At 39.7% G+C, this 11,219-nt stretch overlaps 1 protein-coding gene across 1 annotated transcript; it reads right to left on the minus strand.

Moving 5' to 3' along the window:
• Positions 1–2,300: 2,300 nt before the first annotated feature.
• Positions 2,301–2,543, minus strand: LOC130708148 (small proline-rich protein 2D-like). Its single transcript, XM_057545880.1, has one exon. The coding sequence runs from the start codon at positions 2,541–2,543 to the stop codon at positions 2,301–2,303; it is 243 nt and encodes an 80-aa protein (XP_057401863.1).
• Positions 2,544–11,219: the final 8,676 nt, after the last annotated feature.

An 11,219-nucleotide genomic window follows, 5' to 3' on the forward strand; every position in this document is an offset into this window, starting at 1 on the left:
ACTACACCACTGGTAGGGGGTTTAAATTGGTCCAAGTATTTTGGAAAACAGTTTGGCATTATCTATCAAAGTACAAGATGCATACACTTCTGAGAATATACCCTAGAGAAATGTGTGAACATGTGCACTAGCAGGTATGAAGAAAATGTCACAGTGGCCCTAATAGCTCCAAATAGGAAAGGACTTAAAGGTCAACCAAGAGTAGAACAAAGAGAGAAAAGAAGTGTCGTATAGCCATACAATGATATTCTAAAATACACCAGTGAATAAACTAAAACTACATAGTGTTAATTGAAAGAGACAAAAAGATGGCATGCAGTATAATTCCACTTATATAAAGCTCAAAAACTGAAAAACAACTATAGCTTTTAGAGATACCTCTATACTGGTGGTTAAAAAACATAAAGAAAAACAGGAAAGTGATTATTAGGAGTCAGGATTGTGGTTACTTCTAGTGGAGAAGGTATAGGATGTAATTTAACAAGGAAACTTTTTGAAGAATTGGTAATGTTATTTTTCTTGAATTTGAATTTCTTGACTAATGATAAAAGTGTGATCAATTTATAATTATCCACGCTCAGTTATACAGCTAAAGTTTATGAACTTTCTGAATGTGTTCATCATGTGCCCCCAAAAAACGAAGGGCTTTTATTTTTTGTTTTTCTTAAAGACAGAAGAGGGAGGGAAATCTATCCACAATAATATTAGGCCAGAGCCCTTTTCAAGAGTGTAAAGTCAACCCTCCTAAAAAGAAAATCAATTCCTTTAGCATTGGCTGCACAACAAGAGTAAACTTTCCTATGCATTTTGGTACCTATAAGGTGATGGAAATTAATGGGAATAGTTTCCCTATAAGAAGGGAAACTAATAGACTGACATGTCACCTAGTGACCCTCTCAAAATAAATTTTCATCTTGCAAAAGAGTTTTAATTTATTCCTCAGTTCTTTTAACCTTCTTTGAAAATGTCTTTGAAAAGCCATATATACTTTTAATAAAAAGAAATAATATGTGATAATTGAAAATTACATAGTTATAAGATTTAAGACCTTTGACCCTCTGCATAATATGGCTATCAAGCTGTGAATAAATTATCAAAATCTTTACTATGTCTTCAAGACCCAACCTCTCAGACCTCAATTGGGGATAGTGTCTCCTTGATCACTGTCCCCTCTGCTGTTACTTTGCTCTGCCTTAGCACTTGCCATCTCCTTTCACTGGTACAGTGCATCCCAGATATGCTCACCTACCCACAGCTTACTCTTCTGTTCATTCAGGTCTTTGCCCATAGAGCCACTTTGGAAGAGCTTTTCTAAACAATTGTTTCTAAACCATGCCTAACAATTATTTGTCGTGTGTGTGTGTGTGTGTGTGTGTGTGTGTGTGTGTGTGTAAAATTCCCTCAAGAATTTAGGCGGACAAGGACTTTGGTCACCATCATCATATCTCTAGCACACAAGAGACTGCCTGGCACTTGTTAGATAATTAGGAAACATTTGTGAATAAATTAATTTATTTCTATTAGTCCACTGAGTGGAATACATTCTTTCATACTTTGTACAGATAAGAAAACTGAGACTGAGAGAGTTCAATTTTTTTCAGGGTCACACAAGGTAGGAGGAGGTAGAACTGAGTTTGAAACCAATAAAATAATTATTTGATGTATCCAATCCTAAAGGCATATTTCAGGCAAAACTGAACACAGTGATGGAATAAGTCTAACTCTAATAATTCAATAGGAATGAAAAAGAATGCTCAGAAGAGTAGTTGTAGTTGACAGAAGAGATTAAAACACTAAATGCAAAAATACAAAAAGAAGAAAAAGAAGAGGAGAAGAAGAAGGAGAAGAAGAAGGAGAAGGAGAAGGAGGAGGAGGAGGAGGAGGAGAAGAAGAAGAAGAAGAAGAAGAAGAAGAAGAAGAAGAAGAAGAAGAAGAAGAAGAAGAAGAAGAAGAAGAAGAAGAAGAAGAAGAAGAAGAAGGAGAAATGTGAGCTCAACCATGAAATGTGCTTTATTGGAGAAGTAAAAGAATATACATACTAAGTGTTCACAGGGTAGAGATCACAGCCTGATTACAGACAGGCAGATGACAAAGCAAGATCAGGTGATGATCCTGCTGCTCTTCTTCCAACAACATGGTGTCTGCCTCAGGAACCAGCCTTTTCTCTGTCAGCTGTCAATCCAGGAGAGAGGTTAAGGAAGGTGCAGTCCATCACCATGGCTGAAGGAAGGATGATGGAGTCCTAGGCTAAGAAAAGCCTAGATCTTGTTGTTTCATGGTCCTGATGAAATCTGGTGCTGTTACTTATACTTGGGTGGACACTTCTGCTGGCAGGGTGGGCATGGATGCACAGGAGGACATTTCTGCTGGCACAGTGGAGGTGGGCACTGCACAGGTCGGCATGGAGGACTGGGACATGGCTCCAGACACTTTAGAGGTGGGCAAGGTTCAGGGCACTTAGGTGGGCAAGGCTCAAGGCACTTAGGTATGAACACAGGAGGTGACTGGCAGGACTGCTTGCACTGATGCTGCTGGTAAGACATCTTTCCTGCGTCTCAAGGAATCTGAAATACAAACAGACAACACTGTTCATAACAGAGACAGTCCTACTGGTAGAACAATTAGCTGGGCACACAACCCTGCCGTCTCCAAGAATTTTCTATGATCCCTTATAGAATCTTTATACTTTTGTGTAACTTCTTCACCATTCTTTTTTAGCACCTCTTGCCCTCAGATCTTCAGGTTTTCTGGTTAATCTCTCATTCTACCACTTTCTAAAGACAAAATTACCTATGCAGGTGTTGTGTGAATACAAACACTATCTGGAGAAGAAGAACCCGGATATTAAAATTGTAACCAATCCCAAAACAAATCTCTACTTATATCTCCCATGAGGCCCTGGTTGCTGGTCTAACTGACGTGACTGTGGGCTTTTGAGGAGAAATGCAAAGGTCCATACCCAGCACTCAATGGGATTGAACTCTGAGAGGGATGCATTTGGAACTAATGTAGGGTGGGCTACAGCACAGCATCTCATATCTCTTATTCTCCTTCAGTTTAAGATCATACCTCTGATTCCATTTCTCTCATCACATTCAGGATCACCTACCAAATACCAGCTAAAATTTACCCCTATACCTCATTTTCTTCTTTTCTCCATATGGAGCACTAATTGGTTAAAATAAAGTCACCTCCACCTCCAGGTTCAATCTTACCACTCAACTGCCAAAAAGACCTCTAAGATTTGTACTCACCACAGGCTCCTATCACTGAGTGTCACGAAGATAGCACCACTGAGATGGAGACTCCTTTTATAAGGGCCAGGCAGCCCCACGCAGGGAGAACAGCCCAGGACTGACATGATGCACTTATTTCCCAACCCAAATACCATCTGCTGGCAATCTCAAAAATGACTTGCCACCCTCATGCTGATATCACAAAACTTCCTTGTCCAGGATCTTCCTCACCCCTCACTGAGGAAGTGCACAGTGATTCACTCAAGACCTTGTCTCATATTCCCTGTGCCAGTGTCATGTGCCAATTAGGAAATAGGAGAAAATCTTTGACAGCGTGATGCTCTTCCATAGTCAGAGGTGGTGCTTCCCCCACTCCCCAGCTCCCAAGCATCTGGTATGTGAAACTCACTACCTCATTCAATTTCACCTGCCCATCACCCAGCTTTGTTTCCCCTGATGGTAGAGACCAGGGTTTGCTAAACCCACATATTTTAACCCCTACCCACAGTATTTCTAAACTCTCCTTTTACCATATTCTACTGGTCTCTTGGTTTTTCTTGACAATTAAATGACTTAAACAGAGCCACAAAGTCTTATCTTGATTTCCTATTGCTGACAGTCCCATGTTGGGTGTGTTTTCAGATAGCTCCCTAAATGAGCTTGAACAGGACTGCATGATCCCTCAGTTTCCTAGGCCATAAAATCACAGGCTGGGGCCCGTTTCTAACCCTCTATATTTGCAGATTTACACATTGATCTGGTCTCTGGGGCACCCATGACCATGAGTGACTTGTGGTCTACTAGAAACCCAAATTCCTCTCTTCTCATTATCTTCAAAATTGATTCAATGTCTGGGCTGTATCCATTTAAAAGTTTTCCACTCATACTCTCCAAATATCTTGTGCTACTTTCCCCTACAAAAGTTAATTCAATGGACTCTATCATGCCCTCTCCTTTGAAATGACATTTAGTGCATTTTCAGATATTCTTAGTACACTCAAGGAATGAAACTCCAGGAGTCATTGATCCCACCATTCAATTCATGGGTATTTTTCCCTAAATAAATAAAATATGGCTGACAGAGAACCCAGTGATAACTTATTAGTATAATTTGCTGAACCACAGTAACACTTCAGCTAATATTATGCACTATGCCCTCCAGGGGAAAGCTTGAGTGCCTTGGCTATGTAGACATCTATAGGCAACAGTACTGTGTGACATTAAATATTTCCCACCCTGTCTGAAGATCAGTTTACCTACACAGCTGTAAAATAGAGATAAAAAAAAATTACCCACCTCAAATTTTTGCTACAAAAACTCAACAAAATTCCTAATATAATTTCCTTTGCTTTAAGCTGATGAGTTTATAGTCACTTGTTACAGCAGCAGTAGGAAATGAATAAAAAAACTGTAACATTCCTTTTCTGTTTAAGTCTTCATCGTTTCAGAGTATTTAAATAATATGCAAATTAAGAAATGGGATTATTGAGTCAAAAACAGAAGTATCAATATTTTTTAAATGTATGGAATTAATTTCCAAAATGTTTTAATCAAATGACACTCACACCAATAGTATGTGATAGTGCCTAGTTCACTTTCTTTTTAATAAATTTCAGGGTGGGTCTATCAATCTCATATTTCACTTATAATTAGCAAGCAAGCTTCAGTCTGACTGTGCTTGTTAACTGTTTCACTTCCTATCACATTATGGAAAAATCTGTTACAAGCACTTTAAGACTGCCAGCAGCTCCTATATAGCCTTTAAGTCTCTGTTAGGAACCAGGTATGACAAGAGTATTGGCCGCATACAAAGATTTCTGGTTATCTTGACTAAGAAAATCTGCACTTTGACACTTCTTCAAGAATCACGATGTACAGAATAATATTCATGGGTGGTGAGTATAAGATTGTGTTTAGGAAAAACCCTCCCAATCCTTTCTTATTTATATCTAAAACATGTGAAATTCCTCTAAAATGAACTGGATGTATGTCTCCGTATATAGATATTCCCCCACACAGTAATGGCATGTTTCTGTAAACAGACACAAAGAGATGCCCTTGTAGATGGTATCTGGCTCATTACTAACCCTACAAAAAAATTTTTTTAATCTTTGACATGCACTCTCTCAGATTCATTTGGCTTAAATTAGATTGTTCCATATATGAAGATGCTTATCAGTAATCTGGAGTCTATTTTGTTGGCCAAAGTAGTCTACATTTTAAAAACCTCAAGATAATATCTGCTGCCAATTTTTCTAAGGAAGAATATTGCAAGGAGTAACTGCTTACAATCAGATAACCCAAGGAACCATTGCTCTGCTATTATCATGGCTAGACAGTTGAAAGAAGAGTGTCCGCCTTGAAAACTTCCCAGTCTAAAATGATGTCTGCTGTGCTTTGCAGAGTGAGCTACTCTGGGCTCAGTTAAGCACTTGATAATACATAGTTCAGGAGTGTGAAGGAAACCCAGGCTTTGCCTACAGGTACCCTAGACACACCTCCAAGCAGGTGCTGGCAACCCTTCTTCTAATTGTAAATAGAAACCCAATTTCAGATGGGGATTGACATATACACACTAATATGTATAAAACAGATACTGACCTTCAAGAAGGCAGAGGAGTAAGACGTGGAGATCACCTTCCTCCCCACAAATACATCAGAAATACATATACATCTGGACAACTCCTACGGAACACCTACTGAATGCTGGCAGAAGACTTCAGACTTCCGAAAAGGCAAGAAACTCCCCCCACGTACCTGGGTAAGGCAAAAGGAAAGAGAAAAAAAAAAGAGACAAAAGACTAGAGACAGGACCTGCACCCGTGGGAGGGAGCTGTAAAGGAGGAAAAGTTTCCATACAGTAGGAAGCCCCTTCACTGGTGGAGACGGGAGCTTGCAGGGCAGGGGGTAACTTCAGAGCCACGGACGAGAGCACAGCGACAGGGATGCAGAGGGCAAAGTGGAGAGATTCCCACACAGATGATCAGTGCTGACCAGCACTCAACTGCCTGAGAGGCTTGTCTGCTCAACCTCCGGGGCGGGTGGGGCGTTGGAGCTGAGGATCCAGCTTCGAAGGTCAGATCCCAAGGAGAGGACTGGGGTTGGCTGCCTGAAGGAGGCTAGTGCACCACAGCTAGCCAGGAGGGAATCCGGGAAAATGTCTGGCCCAGCCTAAGAGGCAAGACACCATTGTTTCATGGTTCACAAGGAGGGGGGATTCAGAGCACTGCCTAAACGAGCTCCAGAGACAAGCGTGAGCTGTAGCTATCAGCGGAACAAAAGATGGGCATGAAATGCTAAGGCTGTTGCTGCAGCCACCAAGAAGCCTGTGTGCAAGTAAAGGTCACTATCCACACCTCCCGTCCCAAGAGCCTGTGCAGCCTGCTTCTGCCTGGGTCCCTTGATCCAGGGACAACTTTCCCAGGAGAAAACATGGCACATCTCAGGCTGTGGCAGCGTCACGTTGGCCTCTGCAGCCACAGGCTCGCCCTGCATTTTGTAGCCCTCCCTACCCCTGACCTGAGTGAGCCAGAGCTCCCTAAGCAGCTGCTACTTTAACCCTGTCCTGAGTGAAGAAAAGATGCCCTCAGGAGACCTACAGGCAGAGGTGTGGCCAAATCCAAAGCTGAACCCCAGGAGCTGTGCGAACAAAAAACAGAAAGTGAAATTTCTCCCAGCAGCCTCAGGAGAAGAGGATTAAATCTCGACAATCAACTTGAGGTACCCTGCATCTCTGGAATACCTGAATGGACAATGAATCATCCCAAAATTGAGGCGGCGGACTTTGGGAGCAACTGTAGACTTAGAGTTTGCTTTCTGCATCTAATCTGTTTCCGGTTTTATGTTTATCATACTTTAGTATTTAGAGTTTATTATCATTAGTAGATTTATTTATGGATTTGGTTGTTCTCTTCCTTTTTTTTTCTTTTTCTTTTTATATATAGATTTTTCCCCCTTTTTCTCTTATTGTGAGTGTGTACACATATGCTTCTTAGTGTGATTTTGTCTGTGTAGCTTTGCTTTTACCATTTGTCCTAAAGGTCTGTCTGTCCATTTTTCTTCTTTTGTTTTGTTTTAGTTTTATTAGTATAGTTTTTAGCACTTATTATCATTGGTGGATTTGTGTTTTGTTTAAGAGGCTCTCTTCTATCTTTCTATCTTTTTCTCTTTTTTATTTTTACTTTATAATTCTTTATTTTTTTTTAATTTATTTATTTATTTATTTATGGCTGTGTTGGGTCTTCGTTTCTGTGCGAGGGCTTTCTCCAGTTGCGGCAAGTGGGGGCCACTCTTCATCGCGGTGCGTGGGCCTCTCACTATCGCGGCCTCTCTTGTTGTGGAGCACAGGCTCCAGACGCGCAGGCTCAGTAGTTGTGGCTCACGGGCCTAGTTGCTCCGCGGCATGTGGGATCTTCCCAGACCAGAGCGCGAACCCGTGTCCCCTGCATTGGCAGGCAGATTCTCAACCACTGCGCCACCAGGGAAGCCCCTATAATTCTTTATTTTTAATAATTTTTTTAATTTTAATAACTTTATTTTATTTTTTTTCTCCCTTTTCTTCTGATCCGTGCAGCTGACAAGGTCTTGGTGCTCCGACCAGGTGTCAGGCCTGTGCCTCAGAGGTGAGAGAGACAGCTCAGGACATTGATCCAAGAGACACCTCCAAGCTCCACATAATATCAAATGGTGAAAGCTCTCTCAGAGAACTCCATCTCAACACTAAAACTCAGCTCCATTCAACGACCAGCAAGCTCCAGTGCTGGACACCCTTTGCCAAACAACTAGCAAGACAGGAAGACAAAACCACCCATTAGAAGACACGCTGCCTAAAATCATAATAAGGTCACAGATACCCCAAAACACACCACTGAATGCAGTCCTGCTGACCAGAAAGACAAGATCCAGCATCATCCACCAGAACACAGGCACCAGTCTCCTCCACCAGGAAGCCTACACAGCCAACTGAACAAACCTTACCCATTGGGGACAGACACCAAAAACAATGGGACTATTACCCTGCAGCCTGCGAAAAGGAGACCCCAAACGCAATAAGTTAAGCAAAATAAGAAGACAGAGAAATACACATTAGATGAAGGAGTAAGGTAAAAACCCACAAGACCAAACAAATGAAGAGGAAATAGGCAGTCTACCTGACAAAGAATTCAGAGCAATGATAGTAAAAATGTTCCAAAATCGTGGAAATATAATGGAGAATATACAAGAAACGTTTAAGAAGGAGCTAGAAGAACTAAAGAGCAAACAAACAATGATGAACAACACAATAAATGAAATTTAAAATTCTCTAGAAGGAATCAATAGCAGAATAACTGAGGCACAAGAACGGATAAGTGACCTGGAAGATAAAATAGGAGAAATAACTACCACAGAGTGGAATAAGGAAAACAGAAATGAAAAGAATTGAGGACAGTCTCACAACTTTGGGACAACATTAAATGCACCAACTTTCGAATTATAGGGGTCCCAGAAGAAGAAGAGAAAAAGAAACGGACTGAGAAAATATTTGAGAGATTATAGTTGAAAACTTCCCTAATATGGGAAAGGAAATAGTCAATCAAGTCCAGGAAGCAAAGAGAGTCCCATACAGGATAAATCCAAGGAGAAACACGCCAAGACACATATTAATCAAACTATCAAAAATTAAATACAATTAAATATTAAAAGCATCAAGGGAAAAACAACAAATAACATACAAGGGAATCCCTATAAGGCTAACAGCTGATCGTTCAGCAGAAACTGCAAGCCAGAAGGGAGTGGCAGGACATATATAAAGTGATGAAAGGGAAAAACATACAACCAAGATTACTCTACCTGGCAAGGATCTCATTAAGATTTGATGGAATAAAGAAGATGTGGCACATATATACAATGGAATATTACTCCGCCATAAAAACAAATGAAATTGAGTTATTTGTAGTGAGGTGGATGGAGTTAGAGTCTGTCATACAGAGTGAAGTAAGTCAGAAAGAGAAAAATAAAGACAGTATGCTAACACATATATATGGAATCTAAGGGGGAAAAAAAGGTCATGAAGAAACTAGTGGCAAGACGGGAATAAAGACACAGACCTACTACAGAATGGACTTGAGGATATGGGGAGGGGGAAGGGTAAGCTGTGATAAAGTGAGAGAGTGGCATGGACATATATACACTACCAAACGTAAAATAGATAGCTAGTGGGAAGCAACTGCATAGCACAGGGAGATCACTTTGGTGCTTTTTTACCACCTAGAGGGGTGGGATAGGGAGGGTGGGAGGGAGGGAGACGAAAGAGGGAAGAGATATGGGAACATATGTATATGTGTAACTGATTCACTTTGTTATAAAGCAGAAACTAACACACCATTGTAAAGCATTTATACTCCAATAAAGATGTGAAAAAAAAAGAAAAATAAAGAAAATGTGATTAGAAAAAAAAAGATTTGATGGAGAAATTAAAAGCTATACAGACATGCAAAAGCTAAGAGAATGCAGTACCACCAACCCAGCTTTACAACAAATGTTAATGGAACTTCTCTAGGCAGGAAACACAAGAGAAGGAAAAGACCTAAAATAACAAACCCAAAACAACTAAGAAAATGGTAATAGGAACATACATATCAATAATTACCTTAAATGTAAATGGAATAAATGCTCCCACCAAAAGACATAGACTGGCAGAATGGATATGAAAACAAGACCCATATGTATGCTATCTACAAAAGACCCACTTCAGACCTAGGGACACATACAGACTGAAATCAAGGGCATGGAAAAAGATATTCCATACAAATGGAAATCAAAAACCTGGAGTAGCAATTCTCATATCAGAGAAAATAGACTTTAAAATAAAGACTATTACAAGACACAAAGAAGGACACTACATAATAATCAAGGGATCAATCCAAGAAGAAGATATAACAATTGTAAATATTTATGCACCCAACATAGGAACACCTCAATACATAAGGCAAGTGCTAACAGCCATAAACGGGGATATCGACAGTAACACAATAATAGTAGGGCCCTTTAACACCCCACTTTCACGAATGGACAGATCAACCAAGATGAATAAAAGAAACACAAGCTTTAAATGATACATTAAACAAGATAGACTTAATTGATATTTATAGGACATTCCATCCAAAAGCAATGGAATACACATTCTTCTCAAGTGCTCATGGAACATTCTCCAGGATAGATCATATCCTGGGTCACAAATCAAGTACTGGTAAATTTAAGAAAATTGAAATCATATCAGGTATCTTTTTCTGACCATAATGCCATGAGACTAGATATCAGTTACAGGAAAAAAGTCTGTAAAAATACAGACACGTGGAGGCTAAACAATACACTACTAAATATCCAAGAGATCACTGAAGAAATCAAAAAGGAAATCAAAAAATACATAGAAACAAGTGACAATGAAAACACGATGACCCAAAACCTATGGGATGCAGCAAAACAATTCTAAGAGGGAAGTATATAGCAACGCAAACCTACCTCAAGTAACAAGAAACATCTCAAATAAACAACCTAACATTAACCTAAAGGAATTGGAGAAAGAAGAATTTTTAAAACCCCAAAGTTAGCAGAAGGAAAGAAATCATAAAGATCACAGCAGAAATAAATGAAAAAGAATGAAGGAAACAATAGCAAAGATCAATAAAACTAAAAACTGGTTCTTTGAGAAAATAAAGAAAATTGATAAACCATTAGCCAGACTCATCAAGAAAAAAAGGGAGAAGACTCAGATCAGTAGAATTAGAAATGAAAAAGGAGAAGTAACACCTACATGGCAGAAATACAAAGGATCAGGAGAGATTTCTACAAGGAACTATATGCCAATAAAATGGAAAACCTGGAAGAAATGGACAAATTCTTAGAAAAGCACAAACTTCCATGACTGAACCAGGAAGAAATAGAAAATATAAACAGACCAATCTCCAGCATTGAAATTGAAACTGTGATTAAAAATCTTCCAAC

This window comes from Balaenoptera acutorostrata, chromosome 1 (genome assembly GCF_949987535.1).
Source record: "Balaenoptera acutorostrata chromosome 1, mBalAcu1.1, whole genome shotgun sequence".
Classification (NCBI taxonomy): domain Eukaryota; kingdom Metazoa; phylum Chordata; class Mammalia; order Artiodactyla; family Balaenopteridae; genus Balaenoptera; species Balaenoptera acutorostrata.

What these genes read in the sequence shown, in the direction of transcription:
- LOC130708148 (XM_057545880.1), bottom strand. Translation starts at nt 2,543, where the DNA reads ATGTCTTACCAGCAGCATCAGTGCAAGCAGTCCTGCCAGTCACCTCCT.